At 37.0% G+C, this 21,129-nt stretch overlaps 1 protein-coding gene across 1 annotated transcript in view; it reads right to left on the reverse strand.

Annotated features, from left to right (window-relative positions):
* Positions 1-6,359: 6,359 nt before the first annotated feature.
* Positions 6,360-21,129, reverse strand: part of LOC113047357 (protein FAM171A2-like) — a 31,172-nt gene continuing 16,402 nt past the window's right edge. Inside the window, 8 exon segments of the mRNA XM_026208720.1 lie at positions 6,360-6,491; positions 6,538-6,612; positions 6,614-7,076; positions 7,394-7,520; positions 7,746-7,859; positions 11,225-11,404; positions 11,578-11,736; positions 19,853-19,945. Of these exon segments, the coding sequence (XP_026064505.1) occupies positions 6,360-6,491; positions 6,538-6,612; positions 6,614-7,076; positions 7,394-7,520; positions 7,746-7,859; positions 11,225-11,404; positions 11,578-11,736; positions 19,853-19,945 (1,343 nt within the window).

The raw sequence follows: 21,129 nt of genomic DNA on the forward strand, positions 1-21,129 counted from the left end.
AAAAGTCCTATACATTTGTGCTAATATTTTACTCTGGACTGCCTCACAAATGGGGATCTGTTTAGTGCTGGAGTTGGGCAAAGATACCAACGCTTCATGCAAAAATGTCCAGACTCCAGACAAAAGTCATCACGCGTCATATTTTGTTTTCCAATAAAAAAAAGCTAAAGCTAAAAAATTTTAAGCTAACATTTTTTATCTGTGGGTATTTTGAGATAAAACTTCACATAGACACTCTGCAGACACCTGAGAAAAATTTAAAATATTGTATCAATGCATTTTATAGCACCTTATTTCTCACAACTCTATACTTTTTTTGGCCCACTTCAGGTCTTAAAGTCTACTACTAATGAACTGCTGAGTTGAATCAGGTGTGTCAGTAATGGGCGATGCTAGGGAGGGGCTAGCAGTGCTTCAGCACCCCAGAAGACCAAAGCACCCCCATAGCACCCCCCAAAAATAAAAGAAAATAAAAGCATTTGACTCATAACACATGCACAATTCGTGCAATGCAGCATGAAGTGATTTGCAGTTGCACTTTTCATAATGTCATTTTATTTTAAAAATGGATTGGTTCCTTGTGCAAAGTAGGCCTGTCCTGACAAAAGATTTTTCTAGTCAACTAGTCAAAAAGCAGAGGTGGGTAGTAACGAGTTACATTTATTTGTTACATTTACTTCGTTACATTTTACTTTTTTTTGGGTAACTAATACTTATGGAGTATATTTAAAGATGGGTACTTTTAATCTTACTTAAGTAAATCTTTTGGAAAAAAAATCTGTACTTTTACTTCGTTACTGTGGGCGACGCTCCTCTCGTTACTTTATCTTAATGCAATAAAAGTTATAAATGCTTCAGTTTTTCCAAATGCTCCGTATACTTTTCTCTGGGTAATGAGTGATGCCCATTCGTGAATGATTAATTCTTTTGATTCAGTTCTGTTCAAAGGCTTGATCAAACCAGTTGGCAAACCAATGAATTGGTTTGTGATCAGTTTGAATGATTTGTTCCCTGCCGCGCGCTGAGCGTCTGAAGCGGTTCACCAGAGTTGTAACAGAGAGTTTTAGAACATGAAGAGTTTGAATTGAAAGCAAATCTGTAAAGGCTATTGTTTGCTAGCGATGAAGATATTTATTAGATGTACACAGCGTGTGCTGTCCACGGTCCGACAGGTATAACTTAGGCTACATTCGAGTACACGATACCACGATACCACTATGACATTAGTTTGTTGTACGTGTAACTTATAACAGAGGGAGCCAAGTTGAATGCAGCTTCCAAAAAGCAAAAAATAGCCGATTAATATTTTCTCTATTTTTCTCTATCACATCGGCGTGAGAATGTTCAGCAAATCATATTCAGATCCGTGTTCGCTGGCTGGTGCTGAGGCAGAGACAGACGTGTTTTTATCACTGTGCATTATAACCAAGCACACAAGACTCTGTTGAGTTTATGAATGCAATGTCCAATCAGAGGTGTTCCGATGAGTCATCGCTGAAATATTGGTGCCTCCTTCATTTGCTCGTTAAATGAATACCTCTTTCTGGCGAATTCTCTCGTCAGAAACAACAAAGTGCAGATGCGTGTACAAATCTGTAAATAAGATATTGATTTCACAGTGTTAACAGATTCAGTGATTTTAATGGGAGTTTTTGAGAGTGACTGGACTCTATAAACTGTCATTGAAAATTTTCTTTGATTATGTAAATTAATTCATATTTAAAATAAAGTCAGTTGTATTAAAAATATGTTATGGCATGACACCCATATCAGTTACTTAAGTAAACAGACAGATTTTTAGGCATGGTTAATTGATTACATTATTAGGCTACTTTGACCATCATATATCTTAATCGAGATAATTACATGATATATAGTTAATGCATCTGGGAATGATGTATTGGTGTTGGTCAGAATTGCAGTATTGTGCATCCCTTGGCTGTACATGTAAATGCCTGTAAATGTATCGGAGCTACAGACATAATTTGCTTTGCTGACATCTTCTCTGTTTAAATATCACACTCATCATTAACTTGTATCTCTGTTTACACCATTTACACCTGTCTCTTCTTTTATTCTTGTAAAAACACTAACACTCCCCCTTTCTGTACCCGGAGTCTAAAGTAATTTATACTGACTGACAGCTCCTGACAAACAGAGTGAGAGTGAGAAAGAGAAAGACAGAGAGAGAAATAGATAGAGAGGAAAGACAAGGGGGACTGGCTTGTTGGAGGTGAAAAGATGGAAGTATGGTGATAAATAAATAAATATAAAAAATATTTGTGTTTGGGACGCTGTGAGCATGGAGACTGTAGTGTACACCATAAGTTTGAAAACATTTAGCTTAAATTATTAATATGAATAAAAAGTGGTCATAAATGGCTGCTGAGGTCGTATTCTCAAGTGAAGAATCACTTAACAACCAAATAAAAGTTGCCTCCGATTGGATGAGTATTAAAAATTACTAATAAAATGAATGAAAAACACACACACACAAAGACGCACAGACACACACACACACATATACTTTATATATATACTGTATATATATATATACTATACTAAATTATAAAGGTTGCTTTGTCACTTACAAAACATTGGAAATACTGAAAATCTTAAAACCAAACCAAAATAAATATTAATAAATACTATAATACTAAATAAATAACACTAAAATAACACTGGTTTAAAGTTGTTCCAAACTTGTGTTACTTTCATTTTCTGTTGAAACAAAACAAGATGTTTAGCAGAATGTTCTTTTAGTGAATATCAGCGTCCGTCAAAAACTGATGCATCACTCAATACACATGTGCATGTATTTCAAGTCATTAACAGCTGTACATTACAGTGAATTTAGTAAGATCTGCAATATGTATCCCCCACTTCTGTTGGCTTTCTTCGATGTTCAATTGCATTGTATGTTTTATGAAAAAAAAAAAAAACATTTACACTAAGCCCTCTAGTGGTTAAAGCATAAACTAACCCTTGTGGATTGTTCAAATTCACTACCCTTTCGAGTTGTTTGTGGATGAAAACATCCACTCAATTAAACTGCTGTAAAAATGTATCACATTCATATTTTTTTTTCTATTTTTTTTGCATAAATCTGTTAATCAACTTCAGTCCTGATCAAAACTACCAAATGTTAAAAAAAATCCAATAATTTAACTCTTTAATTGTCAAGTTCATAAATGATGTCACTGATTTGGGGGAAAAAAACACACAAAATGACTTATTTTCAATATATAAAGTAATTGTGGCTGGATTTTTTTTTTTTTTAAACTTTTTATAACAGTCTTGGGCATGTCAAAGATTAATAGCAACATTGGCTTTGATGCATTTTTAGTTTTTGTGCAGCATTAGATTACATTTTTTTCTCCCTAATTAGTTGTTGGTGGCTGTTTTTCCCCCATTGACTTCCATTATAAGGACATTTTTTGATTGCAAAGCCATGACACCATATAATCATGCATTCTTGATTGTTTGTGGTTTTCCCTTTTGGGAAGAGGTAAAATTTGTCATTTTTACAGTTGATCACTAGGTGGGACCATTAACCCTTTAGATAGGCCTGTGCAAAAAAAGGCTTAGTTTCTGGCTTGTATATGGAGTTATATGGAGTATAATAGCAAATTATAGTGTTTGTGCGTGTGTGAGATTCTTGATTGTTGGTGGTTTTCCTGTTGGGAAGAGGTAACATTTGTTATTTTTACAGTTGATCACTAGGTGGGACCATTAACCCTTTGGATAGGCCTGTGCAAAAAAAGCTTAGTTTCTGACTTGTATATGAAGCTACATGGAGTATAATAGTATAATATATTGTGTGTGTATGTGTGTGTGTTTGAGAAAGAGAGAGACAGAGTGTGTGTGAGAGAGACCTTTGCGCACTTACCTTGATGTATTTCAGAAAATCAAAATGTACACCTCAGCTCTAAGAACTACATGGAGTAAACAAAAGTGTATTTATGCACCTGCTGCCTTTTAATGGTGGTGAAAGTATTCGGTTGTTAAGTGATGACGTAAGAGGCGCTGTTTCCGGTTCCAGGCCTCAACTCGCTTCACTTGAGAATATGACCTCAGCAGCAGTTTATGAGCATTGTTTATTCATATTGATAATTTAAGCTAAACGCTTTCAAACTTACGATATACTCTACAGTCTCCGTGCTCACAGTGTCCCAAACACAAATAATTTTATATATATATTTTTATGTTTATATTTTCATTGTCTGGCTATCAGGGACTTCGGTATGGAGTTAAAGGTTAAGATTATAACTTTTTCACTAGTATTCTATCACATTGTGAGTTTATATTAGCACCTTTTGTTGTTTTCTCGTGGTAACTGATTTGAACATGGAAGCGCTGCTACGTGACGTCAGACTTGACAAGGGAATAGACTAAACAAAAGCAAAGTACATGGATTTAAACACTTGCATGGCATCGTGCTGGTCATTTAATGGTGAGAAGAGCAGCAAGCAACTTGTACTGAAGTTTTAGAAATGATTATGCAGCTTGACCCCTCCAGCGAGCTGCCGCTTATTTAAAGTTGGTATTGCATTTTGGTTCATAATACATTGTTCATAAATTTGATGCGAAGTAGATTTTTTTTACAGGATTTTAAGGTTTTAAACTGGCTTTACCATCAAGAAAAGACGAACATTTCACATATAGGCCATCTGTACTTTTCACCATCAAAAGGCAGCAGCTGAATAAACACATTTCTTTTTTTATTGTTTACTCCATGTAATTCTGAGAGCATGAGGTGCATATTTGGATTTTTTACGATACTGTACATCAAGGTAAGTGCACAAAGGTCTCTCTCACACCTCTCTTTCTCTTTCTCTCTCTCTCACACACACACACTATAATTTGCTATTATACTCCATATAACTCCATATACAAGCCAGAAACTAAGTCTTTTTTTCATAGGCCTATCTAAAGGGTAAATGGTCCCACCTAGTGATCAACTGTAAAAAATAACAAATGTTACCTCTTCCCAACAGGGAAAACCACCAACAATCAAGAATCTCACACACACACAAACACTATAATTTGCTGTTATACTCCATATAACTCCATATACAAGCCAGAAACTATCCTTTTTTTTTTGCACAGGCCTATCTAAAGGGTTAATGGTCCCACCTAGTGATCAACTTTAAAATATATATTTTTTTACCTCTTCCCAAAAGGGAAAACCACAAACAATCAAGAATGCATGATTATATGGTGTCATGGCTTTGAACTCAAAAAATGTCATTATAATGGAAGTCAATGGGGCAAAAACAGCCACCAACAACTAATTAGGGAGAAAAAATTTAAATCTAATGCTGCACAAAAACTAACAATGCATCAAAGCCAATGTTGCTACTAATCTTTGACATGCCCAAGACTGTGATAAAAGGTAAAAAAATATCCAGTCCACAATCACTTTTTATATTGAAAATATGTAATTTTGTGTGTTTTTTCCCCCCAAATCAGTGACATCATTTATGAACTTGGTAATTAAAAAGTTAAAATCTTGGAATTGTTTTAAACATTTGGTAGTTTTGATCAGGACTGAGGTTGATTAATAGAGTTATGCAAAATTTGAAAAAAATATTCATCTGGTACATTTTTACAGCAGTTTAATTTAGTGGATGTTTTCATCCACGAACAACTCGAAAGGGTAGTGAATTTGCCCACAGTGTACCGTTGAGTTTTTTTAAAAAATTCAAAGCATTTTCCCAAAATATGGGTCAAAATAAGATTTCTCACCAAAAATCATTCCATTAGCTCAAACAAAGAAAAAGTTGTGGCCAAAATAAGACTCAACTTTACCCCCTAGTGGACGAAAACGTCCCCAACAACCCACAAGGGTTAAGTTACTTGCTGAGGAGCATAGTTTTCTGACCCCTTATTCACACTGCATGGGCCAACTCACACCAGGAGGATCCGCGAAACCACGTGATGTGCCTGTCCAACCTTGTTTGTCTTAATTATTGGGTTCTAACATGGTTACGTTTTTTTTTTGTTGTGCTGTAGACTTAAAGTCCATTTATAAATGACAAGGATTAAAGAGTTGTAGCTGTGTATAGTCATCATAAAGTCATAAAGGCTTTAATGGTAAATGTTGGTAAAAACCTCTTGCATGGAACTACAGATGAGATGAACAATGGATGAGATGAACCGAACAGACGGATAAACACAAAGCAAATGAGTACATGGGATTATTCAGGGCCGTTCCTCCATTTAGAAGAGAAATGGCATGGCATGTTCAGGTCGATCGAGAGAGAGAGAGAGAGAGAGAGACAGAGAGAGACACAGAGAGAGAGAGAATCTGAAATGATTAAAGATAAGTTTCCTCTGGCCTGAACTCTCATTGCCCTTTATTTCTCCCACAAGACCTCTGGACTCATCCGTTCCTTCCCTGTGGTGCTGAGAGCTGCTGCACCAGCACAATAATTCAAAAACACAGATCCAGAGAGAAGACCCAGAGACTGATTCTGACTACAAAGATGCTAGAAGAGAACAGAAAAACACATGGGAATCGAATGGTGAAATGACCAAGGGATCCCCTGCCGATGCATAATACTCTGGTGGCTTGCTGTCCCGACTGTGATCCTGATAGTGGCCAGTAAAATGGTGGCAAAAGTGGAGGTGGTGATGGTGGGTCTGATGAATAGCCTTGGTTGTCTTTAGCATTGTGATGATGGTATCTGCGCTCATCAGAGTCCTCCGCAGAGCTGTAACCTTTGCTAAAGTCTTCCTGCAGGAGTGGGTCTCGAGTTCCTGTCTTTGAGGAGTGAGTGGTCTTCAATGGGTAGCTCTCTCCTTGCTTTGTGTCAGCATTCATCCTAGAGTTGCGTGGTCTCTGGATAGGGCCATGTCTAAAGAAGTCCTCTCGAGAGCTGTGGAGATCACGGTTGGAGGAAAGGTCAGATCTGATGCCATCATGGTCGGCAGCCGATGAGGCCGTCTCCATGTGTCCACCGCTGATGAGATTTAGCTGGGAAGTGGATGTCCCCTGGTCTCTCTTTGAGCTTTCAAGAGTGGATGAGAGGTACATTTTACGGCGATGCTGCCTAGGTTTTAGACACCGCCTCCTGAAACATTATAATAATATCTGTTAGATATTTATACCAAATATGCATATAAAGATAAAGAAAACATTTATTACTCGTGTTAACATAGCTACTTACTACAGTTTTACCAAAATAATGACAAATTCAAATATAGTTTGTTGAATTGCTCATTTTGCTTATGGAAGTGGTCTTAAGCTCATGGCAAGACTTCTGTGTATGCCTATATAAAAGTCTTGCTATGACATGGGTTGTACATCTTGCTAAGGCCAAGCCTACAAGAATAAGCTATTAATCACTTTTTCAGGCACACAACAAATGTACACACAGAGCAACGGTACCTGCAGTAGTACAGTAGCAAACACAGCAGAATAAGCACTAGCAGGGCCATGGCACCCAGAATCGCTAGCAGGAAAATAGTGTGGTAGGTAGTGATGTCCCTTAGACCAGAGGTGTTCAGGCCTGCTCCTTTAACACAAAAATAAGATTTTTTTTTATTCTACCCATAATATATAACTAATTAAACCAAAAGTAAACCAGGCAGATGAAAATAATGTAATATAAAGATGAATATAGATATTAAACCAACATTTCTGAATTAACTGATTCTTTAAAGTAATTTGGTGTAATTTAATGGTTAGTGATCAAGGAAAATGTAAATACTTCAACCGGTGTAACTGCTGCTGGTCTCACCTGAGGTTGAGGGAAATGCTGCAAGCCAGTATCCTAAATTTGGAGCCACAAAACTCCAGGTCATCTGAGTGCCCTCTTTTTTAATGTATCCAGCACCACTTCTGACCCACAGACCTGCAGCAAACCAGGACTTTATTACAAAATGAGCAGACAGTGATAAATGCAATGAAATCTTGCTTCAGCTTACAGGAAAGGCTCAATTAAATGTGAATGGGCAGTGCGCCAGGGACAGATTAGACCCAAACTGTGCCAGATCACACATTCAATAGCTTTTATTCATTAAAAAGTAATTTTAGGATTTACAATCTAGGATGAGTCTAGGTTACCTTTCAATATTCAAAATCACACAGATAATGTAATGTGTTGAACCAAAGCTGGACAGTAAGGAGCACAAATTTTGCAACAAGCCCTAGGGCCAAACAAAAGAGAGTTAATATGTTCTGACAGGGTGAACGCTGACAAATATGATTTCAAATGTCTCCCTCCACTGAAGACGAAATGCTCTCTCTGTGCAGGAATTTACAACTGGAGCATACAAAATGAACTTGTAACTATAAATAAATATTATACCATTTGTGAACCTGGAGCACAAAACTTAAGTCACTGGGGTATATTTGTAGCAATGTCTACAAAAAATCATTGTATGGTTCAAAATGATTGATTTTCATATATGCCAAAAACCATTAGGATATTATGTAAAGATAATGTTCCACAAAGATATTTTGTAAATTTCCTACTGCAATTATATCAAAACTTAATTTTTGATTAGTAATATGCATTGCTAAGGATTCAATTGGACAAGGCGATTTTCTCAGTACTTTGATTTTATTCAAATCGCACCCTCAGATTCTAGATTTTCAAATAGTAGTGTCAATTTTCTGAAATTGAGATTTATACATCATGTGAAAGCTGAATAAATAAGCTTTCCATTGATGTATGGCTTGTTAGGATATAGGACAATCTTTGGCCAAGATACAACTATTTGAAAATCTGGAATCTGGAAATCGCCCTTAAAGTTGTCCAAATTAAGTTCTTATCAATGCATATTACTACTAATATATATATATATATTTTTATATATTTATGGTAGGAAATTTACAAGATATCTTCATGGAACATGATCTTTACTCAATATCCTAATGATTTTTGCCAGAAAAGAAATAATAATGAAATAATTCTGACCCATACATTAAATAAAAAAATATATACCCCAGCAACTTAAGACTGGTTTTGTGGTCCAGGGCTACATAATATCCACAATAACATTGAACTATTTTATTGGAATCTTATACTTTTAAATTAAATTAAATACTGCTATTTATAATTTCATATTTCATATAAGTACCAGTTACCTACGGTACAAAACAAGACCAACCTAGGCAGCTGCATGCAATGTGTAATTAAGCACACTAGAAGGTGCTATATGTCCAGCTCAGCAGGGAGACCTGCTCTCCAAAGCAGGGGGCTTTCCCAGTATAGTAACCCCCTAGAAGTACCATATGTATGTGCATCCGGCTCTCTCTGTATGGGTTGTTTTGTCTGTGATCTGTCTCCAAAGCAAACAGGGTCTTAGTAGCCACATGGCAGATTTCTGGGACACAATGAATGTTTTCATAATCTGAACACACTGGGGTGTTCAGGCCCCACCCTTTTTAGATAAAACAGCTGGCTGGGACTGAGTAGTCAGTGACATCATGTATATTTATGCTGTATTAGTAAATGGGACTCGGAGAGTGACTGAGGGCTCTTGGTTGTGCTGTGAGAATGCAGCTGCATTCTCCACATCCATGTTTCTTCAGTCTACAGAGCAAAGTACAAGACAATACAGACTTTCGTAGTTTTCGGCCATGTGAATCTATCACATGGTCAAAAACACACTCGCCCACCACTCAGGAATACAGGCCCCTGTTCTCCAGAACTAACGATTCTCTGAAACACAGTTCTCTCTGATCACCCACACACACACTGAATATTCAGGGTTTTCTTTCTCTAAAGCTATCTAGCATTCTCTATCTAGATAAGACTTTTGGAATCCTGGTAACTGGTAGGCACTGTTTGGGCCGCTCCATGTACTAAACTACCATATCCTCTAAAAAATTTATTTATTTTGTTCTAAAACAAGCTCTTGCTTACCTCATCACTTATGCCCAAATTATTCTAATAAATGCCTGTTTCTTAGTTTAAAAGAGGACTGTGCAAACTGTATAAGACTTAATGACATTTTAAATACTCTGACAACAAAATATGTCAAATCAAAAGTTTCATAAATAGGATACTGGCTAATAAAATAATCACTAAACAACAACGTCTAATCTAATGCCCTTTGATGGCCATCTGTCAAAACTTTACATACTTGACATGGTTACATTCCCTGACCAATACTGTAATTGGTGAGTAAAACAAGGAGTTGGAATTAGGTCGCCATAGACTAAGCTGCTTAGGTTAAAATCATTTGAGATTTCTCTGTGGAGCTAAGAGAGGCTTAATGAATCTTTAACCACACTTTAGGAGAGATCCTAATAAGCAGCTCAGACATTGGGTTGAAGACATGAAAAAATTTAACAGATGTACTAGATAACCTGCAATGACGTGCAACTGTATAAAGAGTAATGTACAGAAAAATAAGACTTGAATGTAAAGCCAGAAAGTGCGCCGATACCCTCTTTTAGTCATATTGATTTTTCCATCAGTGCTGTTCTGTTTATTAAGCTGGCATCAGTGAAAGATCTAGGGAATTCTGTAAAGCTTGCCAGGCACTAAATCACATCCTGTTTTGGGAGCTGTGCGGTGATGGGGTCAATGTCTGGAGATGATTTCTGCTTTATGAATTGTCAGGCTATTATCTCTCCAATGTGAGAAGACCTAACAGCTTTCTTTGATTTGTACCGCACACTTACTTCATCTACACTCACTTTATCTGAATTTGCTTAAATGGGTCTCAACTAGAAATTCCATTCCTTTCTCCATCTTTCTTTCTCTCTTGCTTCTTGTACACTTTTTACCAATTTACAAGTACAAACCCCTCTTCAAAATGTTGAGTTACGCCCTTTGTAATTTTACTCCATGTCCTCATATTATGACTCAATTTGCATGAACTATTGCAGGGGTGTCCAATTCTTTTTCTGGAAGACCAATGTCCAATAGAATTTAGCTTCAATCTGCCCTAACACTCTTGGAAGTTTCTAGTATTCCAGAAGACCTTGATTAGCTGGTTCAGGTGTTTAATTAAGAAAAAACTTGTCAAGGTAGTGGCCTTCTTGGAGCCGGTTTGGACAATCCAGTACTGGACTTTCTAAGAATCTGGATCAGCAAAAGGGTGAATATAATATGGTGTCATTAATATGGGTGTTCGTAATCACCCTCCTGATCAGACTGATGTAGTTTCTGGTTTAAGCCCTGTAAGGAGTAACTTGGGATAAAATTGTCTATTTGCATACTGTTATTTAGGCTTAACTAAAATTTTGTCAAATGCTGTTTACCTGTCTTGTCGTCGAACCTCCATACTGGGACACTGGTGGCAGTCTTGAGAGGTGAATCAGAAGGAAGGGGGATGGAGATGTGGATGGGTTCTGACACCTGGACCTCAGTGCCGTTGGTACTAGTGAGCTGAGCACACATTGCCGCTAGAGCATTTAGCTCCACCCAGCTACTATTAATTCCTGAATCAAGTCAGACAGTAAAAGCAAAACATGCATTAAACTCCATGAAGCCACTTTTGCAAGCCTCTGTTTACTGCAGTATTCTGAGCAATGATGATTTAATAAAATGATGGGGAAAAAAGTAATTCTAGATCCATGAGTAAACTCCATGGAAGGTGTTCAGATAAACTCACCTGTTGAGTTGTTCTCCAAGGCAAGGGGGTAAGGAAAGCCCCCAAGCTCATACTGAGTGCGGGAAGAGGTGAGCATTGCAGAGAGGGTGATTTGGGAGGTGTTTAGTGGTGGTCGGATGGCTCTCCTCTGAAGCTGCACCCATGGCTGTCTCCGGGATCCTAGACAACAGGAATTTATAAAAGGACTTTAATAAAAATGTGCAGGTATAGTGAATACGGATAAATTAATTGTAAGGAATGTAAGGTTTATGACAAAGAATGAACTCATGGCTATTTTGCAAATCAGACTACAACTTCTGCCCTGTATGGATGTTGTTCTGAACTGAAAAAGAACCAGTAATTGCTTCCCAGCCCTAATAATGAGCTGCTCTGGGGTTTGTTTTTTCCATGTGTTTTACTTGTGAATGCAGTTTTATAGGATTCTGTCAACAACCACTTCCTTTAACCAATGTTTCTGTTATAATGAGCATTATGGTGATTCAACCTTTCTCTGCTGTAGCTGCTTTACTTTCTTCTCTTGCCCGACAGAGAGAGGAATTGCGAGATAACTTTATATGAAATCTGTGGGGCAGGGCCAATAATTCCAAGAAACTGCTAAAAATATCACAGGATGTTTCCCAGGATGAAGGAAACTATGGAGTTCTTCAAAATTTCTTGAAACACTTTACAAGAAGAATACAGAGCTCAGAATCTACACTGCAGTAATCCTTCCCCTCCTCCACTTGGCTTGCTTAGTGTGCGAGAGGCAAATAGGAATAAGAGAATAAGAAGGCCTAAAAATATAAGCGTGTATCTCTCACTGTAGGCTGTCTGCCCTGATTAGTGTTGGGTTAGCTGGTCACGGATCAGTCCAGACATCCAGGATAGCTTGGCAGTGCTTGGGGACCACTGAATGCAGGCAGGCTGTGACACTCCCTGTTTTGGCCACAGTTATTAATTTATTTACTTAACATATCCAGCTCTTGGTGAGAGGAGAAACTAATATAGTACAAATCATCCACATCCAATCTCTAAAATTAAACTAGAAACCAGATACCATTTTCCTAGCTGTCTCCTTTTGAGCAACAAAAACAAACATAAATACCAGCATTTAAGACAGGTGTGAGATTCAATTATGCTATAAATAGCAAGGCTAATGTGATAGTCTACTCACTGACTAATATATTTAGGTTTCTGGCTCTTAGCCTAATTGCATACCGTGGCACTAGCAGTGATTTGCATCTTACATGATGACAAGAAGGCTTGCGACTGGTCTGGCCAACAAAGATTGCAATTCCTCTAGGATTGCACTAAGGATTTGACTGCAGATGGGTTGATCCCTGTAAACATGACATTGAAAACTATGAATATGCAGTAAAAGAACAGAACAGTCTAGTTGGAACTGGTGCTTCGCCAACTGGCAAGCCTCCTAAGTAGCTTGGGCATTCTGAATTGCATTGAGAATCCCTTCATGTGCAGAATCATGTGGTTGGCCTCGCCGATGGGACCACCTTCTTTCATAGATGCTCAGTGATAAACATCACAAATGTCAGCTGGCTTCAAGAATAGCAAGAATATAATGGTGTATAAAAACATATCCCCTTTAAAATTACAGATAACATCGAAATTAAACGTAAAATATTGTATTTCTTATCACTGACCAATGTGTCTTCCCAAACTTCTAGGTTTCCTTTATTATCTTTTAGTTTTGCAACTGGGCCTACTTTGAAGTGCTACCAACAGGGCCAATATTAGTGAAGCAAGGCCACTTATAAAACCCGAAGCCTTTCTGATTCAAAGGGGAGTGTTCACTGACACATTTCATTCTAAAGTCGGAGAGGGAGCTAGACTGAGAAAAAGGAAAACCCCTGAGGGAGTCAGTTTACCAAAGAGACATACCAGTCATGAAAAATCACTAAAGTGCACTTCCCTCAAATGCACCAGCCAATTTATCACCATTTCCATGGCAAAGCCACATATGTTAGTAGCATCAGTGGACCTTTTGTATCAAATGCTGTAGTTTAGTATTGTTGATCTTCGGGTCAAGCAGTCGGAGGAAAACAATGAGAGTTAATGCATGTTACCCATTCTCAAATAGATACATTCAATTGTGGGAATGAGTTAATGAGTTAAATGAATGTGTACCATCTGCTTACAAATAACTATTAATATAAATTGTATACATTCATTGGATAAATTATACATTTGGATGAATGTGTCTGCTAAATTAATGTAAATTTGAGGGGGAAAGAAAACAGCTGAATTTTTTATCAGAGATAATTGTTACATAATATTATATTTTACCACGGAAATGTTTACCATTATTATAGGTCACAGCCAGTAAAAAAAAAACTCTACAGTACATGTAATTTGCAAAGTAAATCATTCTTCCTCTAAAAATAGGCTGTCACACTGTTGTTAAATTAGTTTTTCGTTAAACTGCCTGAATTGTATATTTTTTCATACATACTATTGCTGTGATTAATATTTCATGGTATTAAAAATACTCATACTATGAAATATGATTTTGGTCACACCTCCCACCCCGATACGACAGCAGTCAGTCAGTTCATCCAAACAAGCCCTTCTTATGTAATCTTTATCCGGTACTGGTGGTTAGCTATCTATCAAAAGATTGGTGCCCTTTCTGAGCAAGTAGCAGCCACACTGGAAAACCACATTAAGTCATATAATTACCAACATCTGAATGATGTAAGTTTTAAATGGAGATCACCAGCAGACTGCCATATTGTCAATGGTTTGATTTACAGCAGTAAGAATGACTCAATTGCTATCTGTATCTCAATAGGCCCTGGGCCTGGAAGCTGTTCATGCAAGCAGGTCTCAGGAGATTTACATTCAACTCACACTCCCGCTTGATTCTCACCAGTTTATTCTCAGAAAAACACATCCCTCCTCTTTCACCCTGCCTCTCTCTAGTCAAGGGACTCATTTCTCATCCCTCTCTTCATTGCACATGTTCTCAGTTACAGATGTGCTTGAGCTCTGTTGGGAGAGGAAGACATAATGCCCCTCTTGGCCAAAGAATGGAAAAATGAAGGAGAGAGAGGATGTAAGATGATTTATGCATAGTTTTAAGGTAGATTTAACTAGAGATAATATCATAATAAATTGTTCCTTTCTTGTAAAGTGGTTGTAGTCAATGCAAATATTGACAAGTGTATCAAACATGGTTTAATCCACTATTATTCTGATTTCACACAAATTAAAATGCACCTAAAGACATCCTGATATACAAACACTGCAATGACATACAACAATGCCTTTTCAAACATTTGCTTTCACCATTTACACTTGCATGTTTCTAAACCAACCCTGAAGCCCAAATCAATTGAGTGGCTTCTTTTCAGGCTGGCATGCTGTGAACACAAAAATCCTCCCACACTATGGCTCAGAGTTTAGGCTGTTTCTGCCTGTACATTCGCTCGACTCACTTACAAAATACGCTTCCAAAAACCATAACCCAACTCTGCAAAAAAAAAAAAAAAAAAAAAAGTGGATGTTTGAAAAAACAATTAAAGCACCTTTTGTATTGTGCATGAGTTCTCTCAATAGAGGAGACTTTAACAAGTTCTTTATAACAGTGGTCAGCAGCAAACCTGACTGAGAGAGAGACTAGCAGATCTCAGATCAGGTTTTAGATGACACGTTCCTCCCACACAACAGAGACAGATATGCAACACTTTAATAATAACCCCCTCCTGTTACAAAATGCACATTCTACTGCCACTGCCAAAGTTGCCATGGTAATGGGTTTTGAGGCATGAAAAAAACACACACACACCAGTGTGAGTCTTGAGCTCCCTCTTCTTCTCTCAGTAAGCATCATGTTGCACTCTGAGGGTGAATGGTGCAATAACTTAAATGGATGCATAAACATGCCTATTTAACTAATTTCATATATCAATATAGATCATTTCATACATATGACATAATATATTCCATAAATACCTAAAAATATAATAACATAAAATAATTTTCTCTGTAATTCTATAGTTGAACTATAGTTTCTTATAGTTTCTAGTTAAACTTCTGCTCTAGTAAATACAGGAAATATGTTAAATATAATATAGTTTTTACAAATAGTATTTATAGTATTAATCTGAAGTTGTTCATTATTTCACTGTTTTCACAAAATACAATTTTAAATATCTGTCTGTAGAATAATATTGAATATATATAAAATCAAGAGATAAAGGCTAGATTATCATTGCAGTAGCTTTGATGCACAAAATTGTAAAGCAATCTGTTTAATTTCAATTTTCTCAATACCTGACTATGTAATAATCCAATGTACATCAGATATTAAAACTGAAACCATTATCCTGACAATTATTATAAAAAAACTACACAGATTTATTTTTAGTAATTGAAGGTGAAATAAAATAAAATACAAATATTAGACAAATCATTAATGACAAAAGTAAATAAAAATTAATTCAAAATATTATTAAATTCTATAATAGTATATAATACAAAAAAAAATGTTTCACAGTTGTTTGAGATTTTAATAAAATTGTTTATAGACTGCTTGTTAACAGTGTTCAAATTCCATTCAAGTTCACAGTTAACAACTGTGATATGATACCACTTCCATAAGACAAAGGAACATTTTTTTGGGGCCAATTACATTACGCTAATATTTATATTATTTATTTCATCAACATAAGCTTTTTTTTTATTAGATTGAAAGATCTAACGGAGTAAATAAAGAATCTGTGGCCTCCTGCCAGTTTTCACTGGAAATGTACATGTATTCAGTTTCAGCATTACATTTGGTACAGTAATGGTACAATTACTCAAGGACTTTATACCCTTATTAAATGTCTAAATCATTCAGCGAGGCCTTTTTCTGTGCTGGGCCCAACAAGTTGCCCATTTTTCTTGTGAACAGCTTGGAGACACTGATGGTATTCTAGAGCGAGAGCCTCTCTTACTGAATGTGGAGAGGGAATGAGAGCAAGCTGTTGGCTTGTCAGCAGAAGTGTGATTGGGAGGACACACTATTTGAGTGCATGTAAGTATAATCACTGAGCAATCAGGGACCTACACACAAAACTACACCCCTGTATGCACAGAGAGCCCAAACTCATTACATTGATAATGATCAGGCAGAAAGAACTGCATCAGGACGCCTATACACACACACACACACACACACACACATGCAGAAAAAGAGCGAGGATATGCATGGCTTTAATAGTCAGGTCTGCATGATGCGCATTACATCATAGTTCACATTCAACTAAGAGTCACCTTCCTACAACCATAATTTTAGCCATAACACTCTTTATTAAAAAACACCTGATTGGCACTGCAAAACACACCAACCACCCAGGCAACAGTTTCTCTAAATCTCCCTAACGCTGCCAGAGGAAACAACCTCTTTCCAAAGTAAATGTGTCATTTGATCATGTTTGTAAATCTTAAAGACATTTATTGCACATGCAACGTGGTGAAATAGCTAGCAGGCACTGCGTCCAATTTCCATTAAATCGCGTCTGCTTATTGGCAGCTCCTGCGATACTAGACTACAGTGTAAGCCTAATTATTAAACAACTGACTCAGCAGTTCCACACATCTGCACATGTAACCACCCCAGGATGTGTGTGAATCAATGAAGCTGCATTCAGATCTCAGATTCCAAGCTAACCATGTGGAACACAGCTTGGTTGAGCCGCCACAGAGTATCAGTAAGACAATATTAAAGATTGACATGAAGTATCATTCAAACCTACTGAAACATTGTGGTACTCATATGGGTATCATAGATATGAGACCAAACTGCGATGTCCTGATCGCTTTCTCTCCCTAGAAATTCCCTTTCCCCTTTTGATAGCACTATAAATAAAAAGATTAAGAGTGATAAGAGCTGAGGCTTTTTAAGGCTACGGTTAAACGGACAGTTACCGTTTACTCACCCTCATGTTGTTCTAAACCTTTTTTTCTGTGCAACACAATGGAAGAAATTTTGCAGGATGCTGGAAACTAGGGATGCACCGATCATGATTTTTCATGACCGATTCCGATACCGATTTTTTTACAAGCAAACTGGCCGATTCAGATAGCGATTTCCGATTTTTAAAAAAAACACAGAGCCGTTGTTAACTGAGAAGATGCGCAAATAAACGCTGAAAATTAACTGGATTTGCACAGCTTCTCAGTTAACAATGGCTCTGTGTAGTAACAGCTGCTCTATGTGAAATCACGCACCTGATGGAATTAACCGCTGATTAGAGAACCGGCTTTACTGACGAGATGCACATTAATGATCGGCCATCGAGATCAGAGCAGCCCTATGGTATTTAATAGGCCAAACTTGCTTTTGGCTATTGAGAACAATAACTGTAACCATCTGAAATTAACAGTAATAACTGCACAGTAAGTAGCCTACATTCAGTACAAACATAGATGATACAGACATCAGCATTTAGCTTTTGTTTTTTAATTGGGTTGAAACCACATTGAACTGGCCTTAAATTAAAAGGTTAACTGTAACCATGTGAAATGAAAGGCAACAACTGCATAGATCTACAATCCAAACAACAAATCAACACACATTCTATAACATGTTTCTTAATCAGCATTCAGTATTTTAGTTTTTAAATTTGGTTTTAAATTTAAAAAAAAATGTCTTTACCAGTGAGACTAAATAAAAGTATGCTTTATAAATAAATTTTCCAAAATGTTAAAATCAAATAATGTTTGTGCGAATAAAACAAAGATGCAAAGTGTTTCATTCATCCAAAAAAAAAAAAAAAAAAAAAGAATTTGGGTAATGATTCACATCTATATTTTTGTTACTTGAGCCAATGAAAAATAAATAACTTATTGTCTCAAGTAAAACAATATAGATGTGAATCATTACCCTAAAATGTTTTAATTGGATGAATGAAACACTTTTTGTCAGTGTGCTACAGCAGGTGATTTTTAAATCAAATAAAGTCTATGTCATTTTAAGGTAAAATAAAAATAATAATCCTAATGCAGAACTGACGTTTATTTCTGGCTTTTCAAACGTTTATGCAAGTTCTAATTAAACAAAAAACATTTCAGTTTTGTCACAGTTTAGTCCGTTTCGTTTCTCATCCAACACGTGAGAAGTTGATCTGAACTTCTCTTCACGGTCCACGCGTGTTCAGGGCGCGGACCGGTACAGCTTCAGTCAGTGCACAGGAAAGGCTCGTGCAGCTTCAGTGCGCAGGAAATGCTCTTATTTGTACGCCACTACACCAACGGCTGATCGCTTCCTGCAGGGGCGCTGCACAAGGTCCCGGGCCCTATGCATAGGCAGTCCTAATGGGCCCTCCTCCCCTTGAAAATATATATACCAGACTTTTCAAGGGCCCTCTCTTCCTTTGGGGCCCTGGTAATAAGTACTGGTTTTACCCCCAGTCCAGCACCCCTGGCTTCCTGCTATCTGTGCCTCAGACATGAAGCTCTGCACTTCAAGTACTGATCGGCTGCCCGTGTCCCGCGCACAGATTTCGAAATACTTCCACACAAATGACATATATATGTAGTCTGTGCACGCGAGCTCACTTCCGGAAAAATCGGCCGGAAAAAGACCAAAAACCGGCCGATTGCTGATCGCGTATTTTAAGCGAAAACCAGCCGGTTTCGATTTATGACCGGTCAACCGGTGCATCCCTACTGGAAACCAAACAATATTGGAGTCCATTGGAGTTCCATTAAAAAAAAGTAATTTTTCTCCATATCTTCCTGTATTTTCCACAGAAGAAATTCAGTTATACTGGTTCGAAGGACATAATTGAGAACAAATGTGATCCTAGACTACAAAGTCATACTGGTCAGTTTTTTTAAATTGAAATATATATTTTTGAGATATGAGATATATATCACATCATCTGAAAGCATATACATTAATAAATAACTTTTCCATTGATGTATGGTTTGTTATAATAGGATAATATTTGCTTGAGATACAACTATTTTAAAATCTGGAATCTGAGGGTGCAAAAAGCAAAAAAAAATTCTAAATATTGAGAAAAGTTCTTAGCAATGCATATTACTAATCAAAAATTAAGTTTTGATATATTTAGGGTAGGAAATGTACTAAATATCTTCACGGAACATGATCTTTACTTTATATCCTAATGATTTTTGGCATAAAATAATAATTAATAATTTTGACCCCTTACAATGTATTTTTAACTACTGCTACAAATATAACTATGTGATTTAGTGGTTCAGGTTCACAAAAGCTGACAGAACTTTAATGGATGACCTGTCCTACAAACAGAAAAGGACTCACCTGGAGAACCCAACAGTAATTGCACCACATCATCATACAGCAGGAGAGTGGCTGCTCTCTGGGGAAGCAAGTACAGACTTACGGAGGCGTACACTGCAACACAAGTGAGAAAGAAACAAAAACATTAGTGTACTAACACTTCCATTTAAAACACTTAAAAATATTAGGATGCATTCAATTGGTCAAAAGTCACAGAAAAGACATAATATATCAAAACATTCCTATTTAAAATAAATGTTGCTCTTTTGAACTTTCCATTTATCTTCTTTCTTAGAATCGTAGATCAGTGGTTCCCAACCCTGGTCCTGGAGTACCCTAACTCTGCACATTTGGTATTTTTCCCTGTTCAAAAATGTATCTGAATCTATTCATCAGCTCATTAGTAGAGACACAGGCCCTTACACCTGGTTTAAAGCTGTGTTTTGGACGATCTGACCACAAGTGAATGATGCTAAATACAAGTGCTAACAGGGTGTAAAACATTTTGAGCTTGTCAATTTTTAGAGGTAGTAGAAAACACATTCAATCAGATTGCTTTTGTATTGTGGATCCTCATGAGTTCAAACAGCCAGGAAAGACCACCTCGTCTCTGCCTTCCAGGATTTAAACTTTGTCGTCTGAAATCGTGAGTTTGGTATGAAGGTGAAAAATTTCAAAATTCTCTTACTTCCCTGCTGAAAAGGTAGGTTTAAGCATGACAGAGGGTTTGAGCTGATTTAAGATGGTCATAAACAACTAGCTACTTCTCAGGACCAGCTCAAGACCAGCTTAAACAAGCTCAAAGTGGCTTCCATGCTTCAAAACATACCAGACCAGCATATGCTGTTTTTTTTTGCAAAAGGGAAGTCCAGATTCTAAAACAAAACCAAAGGGTTCAGCATAGTTTTGCAGCTATCATAGCAGAAACAAAAGCTGCTCTTTGTATCATGTTCTGTTGTCTCCTTTTGCGTTCTTATGTAAATTGTGCAAGCTTATAATATCAAAAGATCAGACAAATCCCATACGTACAGTCACCCATAGACTCCCCTCAAAATCTGGACAGAAGTGGTAGAAATTAGACAAAGGAGATGGATTAAAATACCAGGTGTAAGAATGTGTCTCCCATGTCAATTTGTGATCCGATTGGCCAAATTGCATCTTAATACCATGTGTAAACCGGGCCTCAAAGATCTGAAATGAGATCAGATAATAGAGACATCCAAATGTTGTGTGGATGCGGATGGTCAAATTATACTTTGGCCTTTATCAGTGGCGCACGAGATGTGATGACAATAGAA

The sequence above is a fragment of the Carassius auratus genome, chromosome 28 (genome assembly GCF_003368295.1).
Source record: "Carassius auratus strain Wakin chromosome 28, ASM336829v1, whole genome shotgun sequence".
Lineage (NCBI taxonomy): Eukaryota > Metazoa > Chordata > Actinopteri > Cypriniformes > Cyprinidae > Carassius > Carassius auratus.